At 39.0% G+C, this 24412-nt stretch overlaps 1 protein-coding gene across 1 annotated transcript in view; it reads left to right on the top strand.

Annotated features, from left to right (window-relative positions):
* Window positions 1-560: 560 nt before the first annotated feature.
* The window catches only part of LOC308695187 (uncharacterized protein), a 57833-nt gene continuing 33981 nt past the window's right edge, over window positions 561-24412 (top strand). Inside the window, exon 1 of the mRNA XM_081373216.1 lies at window positions 561-1031. Within this exon, the coding sequence (XP_081229342.1) occupies window positions 851-1031 (181 nt within the window). The 5' untranslated portion in view covers window positions 561-850. The remainder of the gene's footprint in view (window positions 1032-24412) is intronic.

The raw sequence follows: 24412 nt of genomic DNA, 5'->3' as shown, positions 1-24412 counted from the left end.
AAAATAAAGCTCCGTAAACACTTGCATTTTTGCTTAGGATAATCAAACGTTCAACACACACTTGCAGTCTTCGCGCCTACTTGAACACTTGGGCCAAATACAGGAAATACGTGATCTAAGTAGACAAGTGGTGCAAAGACCGCAAGTAAAGGAAAAAACATGTATACATATCGATAAAATTTTTTAGTACAAGTAGACCAAATATACTGAAACGTTTCTGTCAGTATAAGTCAAGTATACAGTGTAATTTTAATTATATTTCTGAGAAGTACATATATTTCTGAGAAGTGCATAAAACGTAGACTGAAAGTATACTTTCTTAATTTTAGTTTAAAAAAAAGTATAGTTGGCTATACTAGCACACTTGAAAACACACCTTTTTCGTAGGAGGATAGACCAGAAGAGCAGTCAACCAGACACAAGTGTTTTCAAAGTATGTTTCTGTTTTGTTCGTTTTTATTGGAAACTGTTGTATTATAAACCAATCTAATGGTAATATACTCCATTGACCACTAGAGCATGCACATGGCACAAAACTACAGCTTCGCCTCCCTGCATGCGAGCTCTTTTTCATTAGACAGCTTCACTGAACAACAGACAGAATTACATGCATCCCTTCCGACATCCGATCACATTTTGGGCGTTAAGGAGGAGTGTGAGCCATAACAAAATGCAGACCTCTCTCGCTTCCCCAGTGTCGCAGTGATGGTGGACTATATGGGCATTTCCACGAATGCGGCTCTGCTCTGGCACTTGGAGCGGCGTGACCACCGCACGTCCCACTGACTCACGGGTCTGAGCAGATGTCTGGTCCAGAACCTATATCGAGCCATCTCCTCTGCAAACACAAATGGCTGGTCGTGTCGCGGGAATCTGGAGAGATTTGCACAGATTGAGCTGCAGAATTTTGCGCTCTGGAGAGAGGAGAAGAGAGTGCTTTTTCACACACACGTCTGGAGGAATGCGGGGCACTAAACTCTCATCTTTAGCAATATTTCTACTTTTATTACACAGCGCACAGGCTTCTGACGGTAAGGAGACATCTCATCTAGCCTGCACTAGCGTCTTAAAATACTGTATTTCTCACGCGAGTCTTTGAGATTCAGCTCAAGGCAATGATGTGAACAATGATTTTGTAAAAAAAAAAAAAAAAAAAAAAAAAAAATAGCCTCAAGCTTGCACATAAATCGACTGATGGCACATGCATTGAAAGTCTGAATATGATTTATTTACATCAAAACACATCGTATGGAACTTTTACACCATTAGAGCATTAGAACATCTTTTTAAAATGTGTTTAAATGTAGGCATATCTCACTTTTAGCTGGTTTAGATCTTCCTTTTTATTCTACCCATTTTTTAAGCCGTTGCGTTACACTATCTACCTCAGTGTTTTCAAATAACCCATATGCTTATTTATATTTTTAGTGTTTATAATTTTATACTTTTTTTTGTATGCGCTTACTCATTGCATGTGTCTAATAGGCAAAAAATGACAATACACTACTTTGGCTTGACTTTTGTGAACTGTATGTGTGATGTAATGTGATCAACCGCACGTGAGTGTCCAGCAGTAACGCAGTGAAGTGTGTAGGCGCGCGCTGATGGATACTGCAGCTCTACACGAGATTGCAGCACTCTATTGTCTTTAAAACACACCTAACATGCTTAAACCAGATCTGTTTCCTGACATAACGGCATATCATTACATGCATCATTTAATTGCATGAAATATATGAAACATACAAGCGTCTAATCTTGGGACTATTCATGTTTTGAGAAAAAGAGCACAGTAGCGTCATAAATCAACCATTGCAAAGGAGCATTAAAACTGTCCACAGCAGCATGGGCTGATTTTAGATGCTGAGGTTTGCTGGTCCTGAAAATACAGGAAGAGCTTCTGCAAATATCCTGTTGTTCTACATTGTGAATGAATGTGACCAAAAATAATCACCTACATTGTGGAGAGCAGCTAACAGTTTAGTAATGGCTTGATATTAAAAATGTCTAAATAAAAATGCAGAAAGTTTTAACATGCGTTTAGCTCATAAAAAAGTCCAGTTAAGTGGGGATCTGCTTTAACTGGGTCACTTTGAGTGAGATAGATCAGTGTTTGACCTGTCTGAATATTCGTCCAAACATTTATATAGGAGAGTCCGGGGTTGGTTGGTACAGGGTTCCAAACAGGGTTGTTTTTGGGTCATAATTTGATGTTATCACACAAATTATGCCCTCTGTCTTGACCAACAATGATTTAATCAAGGCATTAAAAAGTCAAACATGTCAAGCTAAAGACAAATGCTTATTTGATCAGTCAAAAAACAAAACAAAACACAAGCCATATGTTTTTATAAGATTTTGAAACCTGTGATAAATTATGATATCTGGATATCATCAGAGTGTGGATCGATGGTATACTTGATTTGGGGTTGGTTAATTGGCATGTGGAGTATAACATAAGAATAATTCATAATTTGTTGTGGATCTAAACATTGATTTTTAAACATTTATTCATTTATGGTCCGTGTAGGGATTTTTAAACATTTATTTATTTATGGTCTATGTAGGTTGCGCTCATTCGTTTTTTTATTTAATATTGAAAGTAGAAAAACGAGAAAACAGTTCCTTTTTCGTTTTTTAATTTTTTCAAAAAAACGAAAAGTATTCAGCTTGATTTATCCTTTTTCATTCTCGGGTATAAAACAGCTTGAATATTCGATGTCTACATGTGGGTGGGAATGAAACGCCCCTTTCCTCTGATTTGTCAGCCGAAGATCAAACAGTTCCATCATCAATTCTTCCTTGGTTCCGCACAGCAGAATAAAAGTCGATGAATAAAAGGCATAAGCAAAAATAAATAACAAAGCTTCAGTTAATTGTAATGTTGCCTAGACAGTGTTTCGATGCGAAAGCACAATCCCTTTGTTTGGCCTTCTAAAAACTGTTAATTAGGAATCAGTGGTACTCTTTCTGTCAACATCTCACTATGGGAAACGCCTCTTACTTGGCCATCCGTGAAGCCCTATGCAATCATGCCTATCAGGCCAGCAGCACTGTCCCAAAATGGCATCCTACAGTACATCTCTTCACTTGCAGCATCCAAGCTACAAGCTCTTTTTCAGTACATTTGTTAGTTTGGCAAGACTAAACTGTCCAAAAAAGACAAGCAACCACTTTTCGTAGGGTTTCAGGCTGAATAAAGCAAGAAATGTACTAAAATGCTTTTCCAAGCAAATAAAATAAATAAACGGTTAACTTACCAGTTTAACATGGCTTCTTCTATGAAATCTATTAAGTCCAGAGCACCTTCTTGCACTTGTCCAGAGGGATGTGGATTCTCTATTGCAGCTAGGGATCTGTATGTGGTATGCCTGGCATTTCTGGGCCCAGAGCATGCCAAAACAGATATTACAGACACTTGCCAGACAAGGGCAAGGAGGACGAGGAAGATCCGTTTGTTCCCCAAATGGAGTCTATCCCCTGGTTACCCAACAGGGATAGACGAATGGCAGATGGCAGCAGGGTGTAAAACTCTGCATGAGGCTTGCCCTTCAAGCAGCGAACCGGTTGGTCATTGACTGGCCTTCAGCTGTTGCATGGATGATCTGATTAAATACTGGGAAAGACCACTGTCATCCAGAGTCCCGGTGTATGGCTTTTCCTCGCTAGACATGGCGGGTATGCAGGAGATGGCTGGTCTCACATGCTGCCAATGGAGGCCTCGTTGGCAGGCCATCTAAATCCTCGTTTGGATTATCTGTGATAATTAATCTACAGCTCAGACGGGGCATGCTACGCGATCACTCTTCTTTTGGTTTACATCGCTGAGTTAGAGGAAGAGATGTTAGGGGCCTTGTCACTAAGCTGTAGATGGAAATCTGCACCTTGACAGACCTAATTTTGCCTATCCATGCTGCCTGGCACAGTCCACAGGGGGGACTCTGGGACTGTTGCTGGTTGGTCAGAGAGTGCTTTGGCTGAATTTGTCCACAATGGCAGTAAAGGATAAGGCTCAGCGGTTCGAGGCAAAGAAGAGGGAAGCCTTCAGGTCGTTCATGCCTTGCAGAGCCCTCAAACCAATGCAACGACAGGCAACACGTCACAGGCAACACGTTGTCCTGCTTTTACAGAAGCGGGAGCGGGAGGAGGACAATCAATTTGGCAGGGCCCGAGGAGGGGAAATAGATCCTTGCAGGGGGAGTTCCATATGACCAGGAAAAACTACCTCCCTCCTGGCATTGAAAGTCCTGCGCTCAAGCGGCAGCGGCCCCGTCCCCTTCCTCTTCCCCCCTTTATTGCGAGGGACAGAAAGAAACAGCTGATATCAAAGAGATAATGCAAAAGTTTGGGAGAGGATTTTCTCCTTCTCAAAGAAGCAGGTGGTACCAGAAGAGGGATCAAAGAAGGTTTTCTTCAGACAGTATTTTTTCATTCAAAAGAAAGCAGTAGACATACGCCTTATTCTGGACCTCATAGTTTTAAACAGATATCTGAGGAAATAAGTTCAGAATGCTGACACTCAAATCCCTGCTTCATTCTGTACAGAGTTGAGATTGGTTCACCTCAATTGATCTAAATGATGCATATTTTCACATCCAGATCAATCCCCAGCACAGACAATATCTGAGGTTTTCTGAGGCATCAAAGGTAAGATGCATGAGTTTAGGGTTCACCCATTTGGCCTTTCTCTAGCACCCCACATTTTCACAAAATGTGTGGAAGTGGCAATACCATTGGGGCAAAAGGAAAGGCAAAAGATACCGTCCTTTCCTCAGTACCAGATATTCTTACCTTCCTTCAGGAGATACAAGATGAAGGGTAGACCTTCTCTACGATCAAAGTGTATCTGGCGGCCATTTCATCATGTCACATGGGATTTAATGGTGAAATGGTTGGTAAGCATTCTATCGTAAGTACATTCTTGAAGGGTGTGCGCCATCTGAGACCAGTTCCCAGACCTATTTTACCAGCATGGGATCTGTGCTTGGTACTGAAAGCACTCAAGGAAGCCCCGTTTGAACCTTTGAGGAAGCAGATATGAAGATTGTTTCATACAAGACAGCTTTACTGCTTGCTCTGACCTCAATGAAGCAGGTGGGAGAATTACATTTTCAGTTAACCCTGCATGTATTATTTATTTATTTATTTATTTATTTATTTATTTATTTATTTATTTATTTATTTATTTATTTATTTAACAGGGACAATGCACAATATATATACTGTACCAGATTTAGCTAAAAGCTAATTCACATCTGCAGTCCCTGGGCAGGTGCCAATAGCATGCAAAATATTACAAAATATACAAAACCTCCCAAAGCCATATTAAACAACATCAATAATCCAAATCCAAAGACAAACAATTGTCATTACAAAAATTTTACCATACACAATAAAAAACATACTGACCACATTCGGTGTCTCAATGACTACAATCCTGATTATCCTTCAAACATATTTTTACACCACCTTTAAAATTTATGAATGTACTACATTCTCTGACACTCAGTGGTAGGGAATTCCACATCCCAGCTGCCTTCACTGAAAAGCAGTTTTGTCCAAATGTCGTGGACCGAAACTTAACACAGCAGTCCCCTCTAGAGGAAGCTCTTGTTAACCTTGAGCCTGTCTGTTTATTGTTACAAACTGTTTAAGAGATTGTGGTGCTAAGTCATGAATGATCTTATATACTAAACCAACATTTGACATAAACAGAAAGTTTTCAAAAGTCAACAGTTTATGCTTTTTAGCTATATTACAATAATGATGATAATTAGTTTTTTTATCCATGACTTTCAATGCTTGTTTGTACAGACTCTGAAGTGGTTGCATTAATGTAAGACTTGTTTGAGACCAGGTTGTGCTACAATATGAAAAATATGACAATATCATGGCATGCATGAACAGTTTTGCTGCATCTGTACTCATTTGATTTCTTATAAATCTGAAATGAGCCAGATTAAACTTTACTGTTTTAGAAATTTTTGTAATATGTTTCTTGAAGGTTAGACCACTATCAATAAACACACCCAAATATTTAACTTGCTGAACATCCTGTACCTTTTGTCCTTTAATACTAATCACAGGAGGAGTGCAACTACTTCTTCTAATGGAGAAATACATACTAACCGTCTTGGAATAATTTAATATCAAACAGGAATATGTCATCCAATCTGCGATTTTCTCCATAGCTCCTGAGAGCAGAGATGCAGCATGCTGTTTAGATTTAGCATGAACATAAATAACCGTGTCGTCTGCATACATTTGAATTTTAACTTCTGGACAAATAGATGGTAGATCATTTATATAAATACTGAATAAAAGAGGGCCTTAAACTGAGCCTTGTGGAACACCAGTAGGACAATCTAAGGATGAGGAGGATGTCCCTTTAATTCTTGTACAATGTTGTCTATTACCCAAATATGAAGCCATCCATTCAATAGCATTTGCTGAAACATTATGAGTTGATAATTTAGATAACAGCACATTATGATTGACTGTGTCAAATGCCTTTTTTAAATCTATAAAGATGGCTCCTACCACCCCTCCTTTATCTAACATGCCTTTTAACTGTTCCACAAAGTAGCAGAGAGATGTCTCTGTTGAATGTTTCGGTCTAAACCCAAACTGCATTTCGTTCAAGGAATGGTGACTCAAATTCAAATGGTTAATTAACTGGTTAGTCACAAATTTTTCAATTACCTTAGATATTATTGGAAGGATACTAACTGGTCTGTAGATATTACATTCAGAATGGTCTCCCCCCTTGAATATTGGAGTAATAACTGCAGCTTTTAAACTCTCTGGGAACACAGCTTGTCCGAAAGACTTATTTATCAGCTGTGTAACTGAGGAACACAAAGTTACAGCATTCCTTTTTATCAAGCAGGAATCCATCCCATAAATATCCTGAGCTCTTACTTTAAACCTTTTAAAATATCCATAACCTCTTGTTCACAGACCTCTTTTAAAGAAAAAACAGGATAAGTAACATCTGGAGATATGATACTAATTTTCCTGCTCCCAAATTGATTAACCAACGCATAAACAGAGTCTTTGAAAAACATATTAAAAGACATTGCAATTTCATTCACATCCTGTGTTAGTATATTGTTGATCTTCATCTCATAAGACTTAATACTTTTATTTTCCTTTCGAGAGGGTTTATTAATGTGTTTCCAGAGTAAGTGACTATTTCCTTTAGCCTGTTTGATTAGGTCAATAAAAAAATCTGCTTTCGCCTTCCTAAGTTCATTCACTACTTTGTTACGGCAGTCTTTAAAGAGACGCATATCAGTATCAATGCCAGATTTTAATGCCTTTTTGAGTAGATGGTCTCTTTTCTTCATCAGATTCCAAATATGTTCTGTCAACCAAGGTAGGTTTATATTTGTATGTCTGTTAGCTATTTTCTTAATAAATTTAGCCTTAACACTGTTGACAGTATCTATAAAAGCCTTACAAGGTAAATTAGTTTCTTCAATACTAGTTAACCTACCCCAGTCTGAATTTTTCAATTCTGTATCAAATTTGGGCAAGTCTTCCTTTGGTATCCTAAAGGAAGAATCATTCTTGTGTTGTCTAAAAATAAACCTTTTCTTACTTAACTTTCTGGCAACGAGTACTAAATTGTGATCAGAAATTCCTGTAACAAAGTTAAAAGATTCAATAATTCTCTCTGGTTTATCAGAAAATACTAGATCAATTTGGGTTTTACTTGTTTGAGTTATTCTCGTAGGTCCATTTATCATCTGACTAAAACTAGGGATGTCCCGATCAGGTTTTTTTGCCCTCGAGTCCGAGTCCGAGTCATTTGATTTTGAGTATCTACCGATACCGAGTCCCGATCCGATACTTCTATAATACATAAAAAAAAGAATAAAGAAGAGCGAAAACAGATCCAGGATGTTCCTTATTTTTTATTTAATTCACCTTATTTTAACATTCAACAACTCTGTTAACAAACAGAGTACTTCTGTGAGGTAGCTTGAACAATCAAGTAATGAATAACATAAATTCTTCACTTTTGGACTTAGTGCAACAGTAAATATAAAAAGTCTAATATATAAACAAATAGCACCTCAACTTAAAATACCCAGCAGGCATGTAAACAAATAAAAAAATAAAAGTGCCACAGTGTTTGCAAAGCCAGTAATGTGCTTTTAGGAACTGCACTCGCCGGTTTCACACTGCACGCGTTAGCAGAGCGTGCAGCGCATATTTTTTTCGGCGCCCATGTTAACAGATTAGAGCATTCACACCGCACGCAGAGGCGGCGCGGCAGCGCGTAGCAGGAGCAGAGCAGAAGCAGCAGTGCCGCGATCGTTTCGGCGCCGAGTCTATTTTTGCTGCGCCGCTTACGCTGAATTAAAGTGACAATGCATTGATCATGGCCAAAATACACCGCAGTTTTATCCAAAAAGTGCACTGATGATATCTATAGTGTTTTAAACAGTCGATCAAATGACCACCAGCAATTTAAAAAGAAAACAAATGTTCAAAAACAAACTTGTTGCCAGAACAATAAAAACAAAGATGAACCAAAAGTTACATAAATGAAATTATTAATAAAATAAGCTTCTTGACAAGTCTTTTCTCTTTAATGTATTTGAAAACGAAATAAAGCAATGCCAACTTATCCATTATAGAGTACTCTGTCTGTACACAACCCGCGGTTCAGCCGCGCGTGATAAACGCTGCCAGTGTGAAAGCAAAACGCGCGTGTCCTGCTCCTGCTCACCATACACACTGCTCCTGCGCTGCTTACGCTCTGCTAACGCGTGCAGTGTGAAACCGGCGTAACTCTGTGCCACCGCATAACTATAGATGTGTTAAAAAATTATGAGAATATATATACATATATATCCGAGTCCTAATCGGGAGGTAATGTCCGATTCCGATCGAGTCTGAAACCACGTGATCGGGCCCGATTTCCGATCACGTGATCGGATCGGGACATCCCTAACTAAAACCATACTGACCAGTAATTTCTTTCAATTTTTTTCTACTTTTCTTATCAGTCCAGTTTACATTAAAATCTCCTAAAACAATCACCTCCTTTCCATGGCTTTGCATTTCCTTTAAAATATCCTTAAATGAGTTATAAAAAGTAACATCTGAAGCGGGTGGTCGATAAATACCAACCAATATAAATGACATTTGTGGTGATAAGGTTATGGTGATTGCCAAACATTCTATTTCTGTCTGCAACTTTTCACTTATCTCTATTTGTTTACACTTTATATGATCTTTTACATAAACAAGTAACCCTCCACCTTCTTTCTTTCTGTCTTTCCTAAATATATTGTACCCTGGAAAAACAAAAGCCGCATGTGAGGATGTTTGCTTTAACCAGGTTTCAGAAAGGCAAAGAAAGTCCAAGTTTGAGTCCGTGAGGAGTTTCTCCACCTCATCAGTCTTTGAGGCAATACTTCTTATATTTAGATGTCCCCCTAATAAGCCTCTAGGTTTTGATCGAATATCCCATATGACTTTAGCATGATTAAGTGTTTGGAAAAATGAAGTGTCATACCTCCGTCGATGTCTATTTGTAAGTTTGTCCCGCACGCGTTCTTCCGCAAAGATCCAAGATCATGTTGCACAAACATTTCACCAATCGCCTCATTACCTCCAGGTCTGGTTCCTTGCTCAGTCCCATCAAATCCACTAACCGACGGAGTTTCCCCGTTCCACATGCCATCCATTGTGCCATCTTCACCGGTACATGCCAAGTTCGATTCCATTAAAAGATCAAGAGTTGCCTGGTCAAAATAAAATCCACAAGTGCACGCCGCCGCTGTATCCATGTGCATTTCACGCTGAATACACAATTCGCTCCTGTCCTCCTCATTGTTGTTACGGGTTGGTCCAGGACACGGATGAACATCACCAGATAACAGCAGGCACAATATAACTATTAAATCTTCTCTGTTTGCTTGTCCTCGTCTCTTAATTTGACCTTTCTTCCTGGAGCTGAGCAGGCTTGGGAACACAAACGTAGCAGCTACAATGTTCTTCCCATATCCGAAATGTTTTCCTACAGTTTTGTTGTTAAGAAGAATAGGCCCGTACTTGCTCCACTCCGCGAATTCATTAGAGCGTGTCGTTCTTTTCTCCCGACAATAAAATCCCACACTGTCACTTGAACACGACCCAACTAAGGTCAATATAAAATTATAAAACAAAACAGCTACCAGCACGCCGCACCTGCCGCACCTGCCTGCAGCCATGATCACGTGAATCACGTTAACTTCCACGTTAGGTTCATGCCATTTTTTTTTACAGGGTCATCTTGTGCCTAAATCCAGCATTTAGGCCCAAGATAATCAAGCCTGGCTTGTCATGTATGGAAGTTGAGGTTCAAGCCCTTTACCCTCCTCTGTCAAAATATCCAGGGGAGGAAAATTGCACTTATACTTAGAGGCTTTTGCATCTGAAGTCTTCACACATATATATATATATATATATATATATATATATATATATATATATATATATATATATATATATATATATATATATGAAGTAGGGATGTCAATTTTCACAAATTCCCATGATCGATCGTCGTTTAAATTAACGATCAATTAATCGATTAATCGTTAGCCTTAATACTGCGATATGCATCAACTGCAGTGGCATGTGGCCAACAGCATGACAGGGTCTGCAAATGCTAATGTTCCTCACCAAATCAATTAGAATGGCTTTAAATATAAATAAAGGGCTAGTAGGATTGTAAAATGTTTCGATGTGATTGATAATTAAATTAATTATTTAATAATCAAATATAACTACTAATACAACGCGTCACCAACGCCGCCTCATATGCGCTAGAATGTGTGACTGTTGTGGACGCGCTCTTCCTGGAACAACTGCACGCGCTGAATGAATCTGCAACCGTTAAACTGGAGCACTTTGCTAGCACGTTATTTATCTAAAAGAAACGCATCCTATATGAGATTAATCAGATATATTTAAAATAAACATAATATTACAAATTATATCTGCACAAAATGACGCAAATTCATGCACAAGTGAACTTGAACTAAGTTACGTGCCATTCATTCAGAACTACTCATGTTGTGGACGCGCTCTTCCTGAAGCAACGCGACACGGCAACTAAACCCAAATAATTCACAATGTTTTATTACAGTATTGTTCTCTTTATAATGTTATGTAATATTACAGTCCCAATAGTCATTATTAGTCGTGCACTGCCGTTTGAGCTGCGCGCGCTGAAGCTGACGCTTTACTACAGTGTTCTTAACCAAATGCATCCAATATGAGATAAATCAGATATAGATAGGCATACACAAAATAAACAGTATTACAACTTACATTTGAACAAAACAAAAGGCTGCGAATGCACACGCAAACTTACATGATGATGAAGGTGTAAAATGGTCCCAAACATAACTCTGGCGCGCTCGCTTTACATGTTTCGCGGTTGAGCAGCGCGCCGCGCACGAAGACCTGATTAATCGATGATCGATAAGTTCTATCGATTAAATGTATTATCGACAATTAATCGATCGTCGATTAATCGTTGACATCCCTAATATGAAGACTTCAGATGCAAAAGCCTCTAAGTGCCATCTGAAATTTTCTTCTAAAATGAGCATTTTTATCAAGCTTGTATATTTAGGTTCAGTAATTTCACTTTCATGACAATTATTATATATATATATATATATATATATATATATATATATATATATATATATATATAATAAGAAGAAAGAGGGGCCTGCTTTGACCCTGCAAAGTCTAGGTGCCCTGAGTATAGATTATGGGATGCCTGAATATTGGGTGTTTCTATATCCCATAGTGAGATGTCAAATAAGGCAACCGAAAGAGAACGTTTGGTTATGGTTTTAACTTCGGTTCCCTGAGGGAGATGAGTGAGATATGTCATCAGAAGGCCCATTATTCTGCTTGAAAGGACTGTAAAATATGCTATTTTGGGCTATCTTGGGCCTATTTTGGGCATGCAAGAGGCCTTTCCCACAGTGAGATGTTTCACTTATCTCCCTTCAGAGAACCAAGGTTACAACCATAACTAAACGTTATCATTTTTCCCGAGCAGTACACTCCAAAAGTTTGCTTAGTAAAAAAACAAAACAAAACAAGCAAACAAAAAAACTTTGTATGATATTAGATTATCAAATAATAAATGCTGATAATGAATGAACTCAAAGATTGATTCTAACAAAATCTGTCAAGAATATGTACCAGTCATATTTTACCCCCAAGACAACTTAAAGAAAATCAAAAACTTAAATGAAAATCAAAAGATAAATGTTTTCTCTTGTTTCATTTAAAAAAAGATTTAGTGGGTTAACAGCTTTTAGCTGATCCTAGCATGAAAATCATAATTAGTCCAACCAGTGTGTTCCAGTCCCAAAGCAATGACTTTTGTGAATTGATTATTTTAGTGAATCAGAAACATATATGCAAACAGTGTGGTCAGAGGTATTCCTTTCCCGCTGCTGAACACTTTCACTGTTACAGTACACTGTAAAAATAAAAGGTGCCTGGAGGAACCTTTTGGGGTTCTTTACTTTGCCACACCGGCAGAACCATCTGTAGATCCTCTAGGCACCCTTTAAAAAGGGGTGGTTCTCTGAGGAACCACACAAGTTTCCTGAGGAACTCTTATATTAGGCACTGTGTGGAACCACTTTGGGTGCCTCCAGGAACCAAATTTAATTTTTTTAAATATTTAATTTCATGTTGTTACTATGGTTACCTTTGACTTCTATTATAATAAACAAATTGAACCAAATACAAAATAAGAATTGTTTATTACATATTTTATATTCATTTTTATACATACACTTCCATGCACATGGGGAAAAAGCTAACTATAGATTAATATCAATGAATACACAAAAAAATAGTATATACATAAGCAACATGAATAATCAACCATGTATATACAATAGGCTATACAAGAAAAGACATCTCAACAAAATGCATGGAAACACATATGTTCCACGAAATAAATCAATGTAAAAAAATTAAATTGACTAATTAAAAATGTCCATCTTCACTTAACTTTAAAACATTTGTGTTTCAGTCCGATGGTGAGTCTGACATCACTGTTTCCAAGTCCAAAAGCTCTATCAGATGCCAAAAACAAACAAACAGTGCTAATATGCACTCATTGTGCTGTAATATTCCTGAAAATGATGATTCTAACCTTTATCTCTATACCGAAATCTCTGATGGTTAGTTATTCAGCTATTTTGAATCATAAAATGTTGAAGTCTGGGATGCCGTTAGACTGGAGACTGTAATGTACACCAGGGGTTCTCAACTGGTTCCAGCCTGGGACCCACATTTTCCCATGGTCATTAAGTCGCGACCCACTTTTTTAGAATTCAACCAACAAAATTTATTTTTCAAAAATAACTGTTGAAAACACTCATATATCATCTTTTTAAAAACATAACCCTACATACATGCATATTTTATCCCGTGCAACGTGCATTTCAGAGCATATTAATAAGTAACTGGACCCTGACAACCGCATGTACAAAAGTTAATTAAATAAATAAGGCCACATAACAAGATATTTTTACTCTATTCAGAGCAAATTAATAAGAAACTAAGAAGGACCATGACAACTGCATGTACAAAAGTGAATAAAATCAATGTCAAAATCACTAAAAATAAATAAGGCCACAAAACAAGATATTTTCACTGCATTATGAGCAAATTAATAAGAAACTAAGGAGGACCATGACAACTGCATGTACAAAAGTGAATAAAATCAATGTCAAAATCACTCAAAATAAAGTTTTCACCTAACCAGGTCATTTGTGGAAGTTAATGAGACAATTGGGGATGTGCTTTGCTCTTGATAAGAGTTTCAAAGTCTAGGGTGACAGTATACAGAGCTACTCTCAGATCATGCTCAGTGTCCAACCTGTTTCTCTGCTTTGACTTGAGCTGGACCAAGGTAGAGAAGCCACTTTCACACAAATAGGTTGTGCTGAATGGTAAGATCGTTTTGACTGCTAAAGTGGCGAGGGATGGATACTCAGTCATCACATCGCTGCACCAGAAGTGGGAAAGGCTTACCTCACCAAATCTCTTTTTCAGCGTCAGGTCACATGACAGGTCCACCAGCTGATGCTCTTCGTTGCTTGGCAACGTGATGTTTTCCACATTGATACCGAAGGGGTCGCGTATCCAGTCCATGGTTGTTTGTTTCTCTGGGAAGTAGTCGTCAAACCGAACTTAAAGTTTAGCGAGATGAGCCCTTAAAGTTTGTTTCAAGTTATTTTTGGCCGCACTGTCCAGCTGCTGTGCTTCATGGCAAGAGTTGGGAAACATGTCCAGTCTGTCTTTGGATAAACGATTTAGCCACAGTGAGATCTTTTTCTTGAACGCAGCAATTTTGTCTGACTGTTCAAATATATTGTGTCCTCTCCCTTGCATCGATACATTTAATGTGTTGAGGTGCTCAAAAATATCAGCAAGATATGCAACTCATGCGAGCCACATTTCGTTGTCAAACAGTTCTGCATACGGGGAGTTAGTCTCTGAGAGGAATGTGGCGATTTCTGTTTTAAGTTCGTAAAAGCGTGACAACACCTTGCCCCTCGACAGCCAGCGGACTTCTGAGTGATACAGCACCTGCATGTGCTCAGAGCCCAGGTCTTTACACAGATGTGAAAAGCAACAGCTACTTTTTGCACTCCGTTTTATGTGGTTCACCACTTTGATGACATTTGTTAAAGCTTCATCAAGTAAAGGTACCATATTCTTAGCCGCCAGCGCTTCTCGGTGCAAAAAGCAGTGGTTCCACGTCGCATTAGGTGCCCTCTCCAGAATTGGCTTCACCACACCGGAATGTTTCCCGGTCATAGAGGCAGCTCCATCAGTGGTGATTCCCACACAATATTCCCAACTGAGGCCCAGTGAGCTCAAATACAAGTCCAGGGTGTTAAAAATGTCCTCTGCTTTTGTAGTGGTAGGGAGGTCTCTGCTGCAGAGAAATTGTTCTTGCAAATCACCGTCCCACACATGCCTCACATAAACCAATAAAATGGCATGGTTAGCGATATCTGTCGATTCGTCCATCTGTAAGGCGTAGTAAGGGCTTGCCTGGATGCGGGCTGTGGTCTGTTGTTTTATGTTACCAGACATGTCTTCAATCCGCCGAGCTAAGTTATCATTGGAAAGTGGTATGGTTTTCAGTTTATCCGCCGCTGACTGATCCAGCACCTCTCTTACCATATCCATTGTAGCAGGTAAAATGAGCTCTTTGGCTACTGTGTGGGGTTTCTTGGCCTTTGCAATGCGGTGAGCTACTAGGTAAGATGCCCGAAGAGCTTGTTCTTGTTTGGAGCAAGACGCTGTCAGACACTTTTGTGATGCCCTCAGCTCCTGGAGACGTCTTTGAAAAAACTCCACCAGCTTGTCTTTCGATGCGGGATGTTTGGTTTCTAAATGGCGCTTCAGTTTGGACGGTTTCATGCTCTCATTGGCAAGCACTTCACTACAAAGCACACACTGGGGTTTCTGTCCCTTTTTATCCTCAATGTACGAAAATCCATTTTTTAAATAGTCTGGGTCATATTTGCGCTTCGCCATCTCGAATCTGAATGTCAAAACAACGTAAATCACAGGATGGTTACCATGGCTACCATAGTAAACTACCGCACGTCTCTGACGAATGCCTGTCAAAATAAACCTTTTTTCAAAATAAAAGACCAATCAAACATGAGACGCACATTAAATTTTTTTATTTTTTTTTGACCAGCTTACCGAGACCCACCCAAAACAGGTCTGCGACCCACTTTTGGGTCGCGACCCACCAGTTGAGAATCACTGATGTACACTATGGCTTTTGAAAAGCTTAAATGTGTGACTTGAATCAACAGTGTTCATAAATGGTTGTTGAGTATTCTCAAGAAACAAGATAGAGGAAGTAGAGGCTTCGACCCGGAAACAGTATTAAGGTGCAGTAAAATTATCTGTTGTTCTGTGAATGTTCACTGGTGAATTCCAATCATTTCAATAAGAATCCACACGATCAGCAATTTCGTTTGTGGTCAAAAATTTCACAATGGGACCAAGTTGGTCACTAGAATTCGCTAGATTTGACCAACAGAAAGCTGCTTGAAAGTGACTCCTGTCTGAGCTGTGCTTCATACATTACGCCGCTATACTGCTGACAATGGTCAATGGACTTTTTTGCCTGTGTAATTTCATGAAATTCAAAAATGTGACCACACCTTTACTCGCTACAACATAAAATGCAATCAATACTAAAATCTTCACAAGGGACATGTGAGGTACTTAACGAGTTAGAAAATTGAAAAGGTACAGCAGATTGTTTTTCCTCTTTTCTGGTGGATGGTCCAGGCACTTCAATGATTTTCAGGTCTACAGGAGGATTTTTATTCTTGTTCAAACTTGTTTTTCAGCTTACCGAGATCCCTGCGAAGTACAAAAATGACTGTTAGTAAGGTTATTAAAGTGATAGTTGTGAAATTTAAATAATTTCCTCAGCCTTGTGACGTTCCAAACCTGTTTGACTTTCTGTCTGTGGAACCCAAAAGCAGATCTCAGGCATAATGCAACCATTCAATTTCATTGCATGAAACACAAGCAGAAAAAAATTGTGTAAATCATTCATTAAACCATTCATATGTACACTTGTCTAGTTCAATTCAATGCAACAATTTATGTAAAATTGGTTAAGCTCCAAAAATGTCCCAGAAAAGATCCTAAAAATAATCAATGATTTCACAACTCATGTGTTATGGGTTGTGTTGTAAGTCTTCTGAAGCCTAATAGCCTTTTCCCTTTTTTTTTTTTTTTTTTTTTTTTTTTTTTTGTTGAAAAAGACTAAACTTGAAGTTATAATTCAGAGTTAAAATGTCTTATATTCAAATGCAAATGATAAAGATATAAGAAAAAAAATGCATAGCATTACTGGCGCCAAACCTGTGATATTATTTTTCTGAGTAACATGAATGAGATTTGAGAGCATGAGGGAAGATTTTCAGAGAATAACTGATTAAAAAACACAAGTACACAGTCAAACAATACAATTTCACACAGAGAAAGTTCATAGTAATAAAGTACTTGCGTGTGGTGCAGGTAACTTACTGTAATTCAATGTTGCCACTGAAATGTTCAGATTAGTTTAGAAATGTACTGGTTGTTCTGGGGAAACAAAAGAAAAAAGCTGATTATTCACAACATAATATTTATTGACCAGTAAATGGCTTTAAAATGGTATTTGAGAGAATGAGGGCACCTGTAGTAAGTAAAGTTAGGCTAAACAAAAACAGACCAAACTATATTAACCTGCTTTTGTTATTCATAACAAACGCCAATGACGACAGCAGGAATCAGCTAAATTAGTTAGGCTATCAGCAATTTGAAGAAATTGTTGTACAGAATATGTTGAATTGAATGACTAAATCAATCTAAGACAATAAGTCAATAATTTCCATTTGTTCATTAACGTTAGATCAACGTAACATTAGTTAGCATCGCGGCTAAAACCTTCATACCAGATACTGTGCAATAAACGAGTGGTAAACACTGTAAAAACGTAGTAATATATAATAAATTTAGTTTATATATATATGTGTGTTTGAATATATAGTGAGTAGACTCGGTATTTATATTTATTTGGCGAGTTTACAAACCTTGTAACAGAGAGCCGAACAAATGGCGGAAGCTTTGATGAGAGGACTGGTACTTTCAAACCTGATGACGTCGATCAGCTGAGCTTTGTTGCGCGCGAGCAGCGCGAGCATCACTGAAGCGACGACAGCAGAGGAATAGCAGCAGTTGAGTTCCGTGACAGAATAAAACTGTTCTCCTCCTGGTTCTTCTTCTTCATATTATTAATATTATTATTATTTAGTGTTGTTAAAGGTTTAAATTACTTAATAAAATAGGCTCATACTAAATAAATGTAAGCTACCCAAGTGAAAAAGATGTAGGCTACTGTTAAATTTATTAAAAATGCATTAAAGTATATTTGTATTGTAGGTCTACTAAAAACACACTAAAGTACATTTTTAATACATTTAATAGTACGTCTTTTTCACCTGGGTATCTATAGGCCTACTGAATCAAACTTAAGTAGCCTATAATAATAATAATAATAGGATAATAATAATCTTATTCTGGCCTCACTGAATCATTGGGTTCCTCCAGATGCTGGCTTTAACATAAGAGATCTTCCAGGAACCACTTAAATGTTAAAAGATCTTCCAATAACCCTTTTATCGCATTCAAGTTCCCCTATTTTCCCCCAAAACACTTCGAGGTCTAATGGTAATGAAAAGGTGACTCCAGAACCTCTGAACTAAATACAAAGTGCTTAAAGGATCCCATAAGTTCCAGCAAGAACCTCAAAGTTTGTCGATGCTCCTCCAGTAACCCTACTATAGGAGAAAGAGCGTTGAGGCACCTAAATTACATTTTGAAGTCCCTTGAGTATCCGACAGGATATTCGAGGCTCTTTTAGTTTTTACAGTGTATAACTAATACACTTATTTGAAATTAAAACAATGCTTATATACTACACAAAGTTATATACTACTGTATATACAAGTTATACAATATAAGTTTTTATGAACTTTAAACTTTATAGTACACAAGCACCAATGGGGTTTGATGAAACCAGTTAGACTGACCTTGAGCTCAGAGAGAGTACTGGCTAGATTAATTCCTATCAAAGCAACACATGCATTTCTATATTGATGTTCATCCCTTAAGTCTGTCTCTCCTTTTGAACTGTCAAACCTCTCCACAGACTTTTAGAAACAGCACATTGTCCCCCTGGTCATCGCAGGGGTAAATCAGGCTACGCTACTAGTCCCCGTGGCTCAGGAATGCTTATCTTTCCCAATATACTGTATTTATGTAACCCCAATGTGCTGATGTACAATGCCTCTCTTAAAATTCTAACTTTGTCCTTTCACGTAATGGAGATAAACTGACAGATTGTTGATACTGTTGCTGACAGAAAAGCAATGATAGTGATACATCTATATTATTGTGGAGGACTGGTGCAATAAGTTGTGGCTGAATAGGACAGAGATCTAAAATACTATTATTAAAAGGCAAGAAAATGACATTTAGTGATAGACTGATATTTCAGTCAAACTGCTAGATGATAACCATGTCTGCTTTTCAGATATTATACATACATATTTTCAGACAGTTTTGCTTCTCAAGAATGTTTAGATATTTTCCTCATAGTTAGATAGATGATAGAGAGAGAGCAATGAAAACTCTCAGGTTGTATGAAAGCACCAATTTTTTAGGATTTACAGATTGAAGGCAGATTCTCATTGGATTACTAACAGCTTCTGCTCAACACGTTCATGTGGAGAATGTTGCTTTGAAATGGGATTATCTATGACAATTTAAAGTGATTACAGAGTGTTTAGTACGCTCATTTTTATTCTCAGGGAAGAGTGCCGGATATATATTTCTGCATGTCTACTTTTTTTTTTCTCGACTCTATGAAGACAATTTCCTTTGGTCCTTTGTGAAGTCCTTACAGGAAGAGGAAGTTTAATTGCTTTTCATGGGCAGGCAAAAAAGCTTCATGGGATTAGATGAAATTTAGCCCATCTATCTGTCTTGTTGGAATTCTTATCCATAAAAGGAGGAGCAAGCTGGATGTGCTGGTATACAGTTAGTGTTTGGGTGTGAGAGATGCAGATGGTCGCTCATCTCAACTTTCTTTCTCTGTGCATGTCATGCTTTGCCACTGCTTATTATTGTATTAAATAGGATTGGCCAGTAGAGCCTCAGTCTCTGTTATGACAGGTTGTGGAATTAATTAAATTGAAAAACAAACACTTGTGTAGGTTTTCACCCTAGCGAAAAAAAACTACATTTGAAGTATACTACAAATATATTAGCATTTTTAATGACATATCTTGCCAGGTGATTTACTGAGGTTTGCGCTAGTCAATTTATTGGTATTTGTATGAAGGTAAAATGATGCCATAAAGAAATATTTGCAGCATTTTACTATTATTCGTAAGTGTAATTCATGTATTGTGAAACTGCAGCTTCATGCTAACGCAAAATAAATATGATCTGTATTCTTCTGACTTCCATTTTTCCACGCTTACACTTTTGGCACAAATGTCTAAATGACTTCTAGTGTACATGGGGCAAAAAAGTTCCAGAAATAACCAGATTTGTACAGTTCCGTCTTTCTCTTTTCTGCGCTAACAGTTTTGGCACGATTCTCTTACTCAGTGAGCTTTGCAAGTGTGAGGAAGAGGCCGGGTCCACATTCTTCATGTAGCCAATCAAATTGACCGTTCGCAAAACCCCGCCCTCGAACGCTCTTCGTCCAATCCTAGCTTAGCAACTGTAACTAAGGAGAAGGACCTCCGTCAAACATTGCGATTTCAGCACATGGTGAAACGATGCACCTATGGCACCTGCAAGTCTGACACTAGGTACCCCAAAAGTTTAGAGGGAGGGGTCGTTTTTTCGCCTTTCCAAAACCCAAGACCCAAGCGGAAAGATGCCGACAATGGATTAAGCAGTGTGGGAGACCTCACTCACAGCTAAATGCTTCGAAGATTAATAAGCATAACGTTAACATTTCGGCGTATATAATATATAAACGTCAGTCACGCCCGTTTCACATATACTCCGTAGTCCGTTTACAGTGCGTTTTTCTTTTTTCGCACCCATGTTAACAGGTAAAGCTTTCACACTGCTTGCGGATGCTGCAATCGTTTCCGCACCGAGTCTATTTTTGCTGTGCTGCACGCGCTGAATTAAAGTGACAGCGCATGGTTCTTGGTCAAAACGAACACAGATTGACATGAAAATATAATAATCTCACCATAAATGCATTTAATAAAATAAAATGTAGTAAACTCACCATAGCCTAAATGTATTTTTGGACTTGCAGACTTGGAGGAGTTCCGTTTGCACACAAGCACACACAGACGACTTGTTTAAATACATTTATACTGTTAATAAATAACAATAAATTGTTGTTGTACCAGCAATATCTTCAAGTTTTGTTTTTCACTGTATTAATCTCAAATGTCATGATTTGCCAATGCAAGAGTAACAGTTAACCTACTGGCACCTTTTTTCCCCCACTTCAAGCACTGGCCTCGATTGTTGTAATATTCCCGTCTTTGCTTATTTTAACATTTTGAACATATCCCTCCACTGCATGTTGCAGCCCTTTCTGTCGTGCCCTGGAGGATATGTCTGCTGCAATACTCCAAAACCAATCACTTATACCGGTATGGAGCTCAACCCAGCCATGTGTCTGTTTCTCAATTGTTTGACGGGCGTAGTAACAATAACTAGGGGGCGTGGCTTTTGCGAACGGTCAATTAGCTCCTCGCTGACTCTCGATTTACTCTTATCTGACTGATTCAATAAACACTGCAGATGCCAGAACACATCTTTATCTTAACTTGGCTCAGCATCGTTCTCGTTGCCGAAATGGTACTTTTAATGCACATATACGTGTTAAATAAATAATAAATAAATAAATAAATTCACACTTGCAATCTTGTGCACACTTTCACAAATCTTACCCTGCACATGCAATTCTTTATGGCAGAATTTTACCTTCATATATATTTGCGGCATTATTTACCTCCCAATTGTTTTTTTTGTTTTTTTTTTAAACCGGACGCTTATTTCCGCTGCTCTTGGTAGATTGCACTGGGCATTATGGAAATGATCTGACTGCTTCTGTGTTCTTTAATTTGCATAGATCACACGCAGAACTTTCCACTCCCATTGGCACTTTTATGGAATTGCACTCTCACACTAATTTGCCCTGTTTAGTAAATCTGGCCCATAGACTGTTGTTGTGCTCACTGTGTGAAGAATTTTTAAAAAGTGACCTTAGTTTTGAGAAATTGACCTAGCAATAAAATAAAAAATAAAAAAGTACTTTAATTTCTTTCAGTGTATCTCATTTGTGAATATATTATTGCCATTGTATGTTATTATCATATTTATTGTACCACTGTGTATGCGTAGTGCATTAAAATATATGGGGTCAGAAAATGTTCATGTATTACATAAGAGGCACCTGCATTCAATATGAAAATACTTATTCTCTAATACTTTTCTTTTAGAAAAATCTGACATTCTTCCCTCTTCTCCACCCACACATTGCACTCTAAATACTCTCAGAGCTGCATGTACTAGCAAAGAGTCTCTGATATTAATAGATTATAGCTTATATTTCATAACACTCTGAAAACAGAGCATGCTGACAATGCCTCATTACTAGCCACATTAATACTGTGTTAGTAAAAAAAAGAAAAGAAAAAGTATACACACTCTAGTTCTGTGCCAATATTTCTACCAGACCGTTCTTTTAAAGTAATAAAATCAGTAAATTAATTTGCAATAGTAATAGATAATCAGTATGTAATCATGTAATCTAACAACTATATTCTTGTTATATTTCATTGATAAAATGTTGTCAAATAATGAGTAACTGATTACTGTCACATATCTACTTAGTCACCATCCTCTGCACTTCATTTCCCAGCATCCCTCCTGGTCCCCACCTGCATGTCATCTCCAATCAAACACACGTGCACGTCATCATCACCCTCATCACTGCCACTTCAAATGCACACTCCTCACCACAGTTCATTGTCTGACCTCGTTTATGCCATGTGGACTATAATCCCCATGTCAGAGTCTCCAGCCAAGATGGCGGCCACTCCTGATTTTTTGGCCCAGGATGCCCGTCATTCCTAAATCCTGTCCCGTTGTGTCCGCCGCCCTTCCAGAGCCTTGTCCTGTCGTGGCCGCTGCCCTTCCAGGGCCTTGTCCCATCGTGGCTGCTGCCCTTTCTGGGCCTTGTCCCGTCCCAGGATGGCCGCCGCCGTTCCAAAGTCCTCTGCCAAGATGGCCGCCGCCGTGCCAGAGTCCTCTGCCAAGATGGCCGCCGCCGCGCCTGAGCCCTCAGCTGAGATGGCCGCTGCGCCTGGATCGCCCTGGTCTCCCGGGGCTTCTGCCACAGATCTACCTATTCACCACTTCATTTCCCAGCATCCCTGGTCCCCACCTGCACGTCATCTCCAATCACACACACCTGCACATCATCATCACCCTCATCACTGTCCCTACAAATGCACACTCCTCACCACAGTTCATTGTCTGACCTCGTTCATGCCATGTGGACTATTCCCCTGTCTCCAGCAATCTCCCTGTCTCCAGCGTCTTCCTTTCCTCTGTGTCTCTATTAAGATCATCTTTTGGACTTCACTACCCAGCTTACCTCATCACTGCACCTTTATATTATCAATAAATCACTATTATTAGGTCAGGTCAGGCTTGTTCGGAAAGCTGAAAGATTGTTCCAAAGCCTGCTACTGGTAACATGTAATCCAGTACCACCTGTTTCATGGTCGAGCCACCGGCAACTAAACTGGTAAACCCACTGGCCCTTTGGGGAGTGGGAGGGTGGGTAGACACCCTGGCAGGATAAGCACAATACCTGTCTTTAAGGGCACATGCTCCTAGGGTCTTGTGTCCATCTACCAAAACGATTCACCACGGCCTATAGAGTTGCTGGGTGAGCAATCTGTTGCCTTGTGGACAGTGCCTTGTTAGGCACAAAGGCTAAAGGAGGAGGTCCTGATCTAAACGCAGGGGGTCTGTGAACACTCTTCAGATAACTGTAAGGGTGGATGAATCCGAATGGATCAACGGCTGTTCACTGCAGCTAGGTGTTTCTCCGGTCGTCGAGGTTCTCTTGCCATTGGGCTCAGAAATGCTTGGCCAAGACTACAGAGCTCTGTTGTGTGACACTGCTCTTAACCACGCACAGCTTCTGCTTGCACCCAAGAAAAGTCCTGCGACGACTGGGGAGTGGTGACGGGAACAGGGAAGTGAAGCCTGGAGGTTCCTAGTCACAAACCAGCACGTAGGCAATGGAGGCTTATCGGTCACTCAACTTAGGATTGGAGACAGTAAAGTGGTTCGGTAATCACCTCCATGTCTGAGCAGGCCTTTTCAGGAGCCACTCTGCTCACCTCAACTCGAGGAAAGGGCTAGAAAAGGTGCCCTAAACATAGTCTGTCTCCTCTTAAACTGGCTGGAAGACCGCATCCAGCGGGTTCACCTACTCAGCGGTCAGAAAATTACAATGAAATTTGCAACCTGGAATGTGAGGACGATGATGGACAATGAAAGGTCAGAGAGACCAGAGAGACGCACAGCTTTCGTAGCTCGTGAACTCCGAAGAAACACATCTACCAGAGGAAGGTCAACTCACAGAGGATGGCGGAGGCTATACCTTTTTCTGGATGGGGAAACCTACTGCAGAGAAGAGGATCTATGGTGTTGGTTTTGCCATCAAGACTGAAATAGTGAGGAAACTCGATAAACTTCCAGTTGGTGTTAA

This window comes from Scardinius erythrophthalmus, assembly GCF_964197995.2.
Source record: "Scardinius erythrophthalmus genome assembly, chromosome: 8".
NCBI lineage: Eukaryota > Metazoa > Chordata > Actinopteri > Cypriniformes > Leuciscidae > Scardinius > Scardinius erythrophthalmus.
Note: the sequence above shows the minus strand (reverse complement) of the source record. Positions and strands in the feature narration are given on the sequence as shown.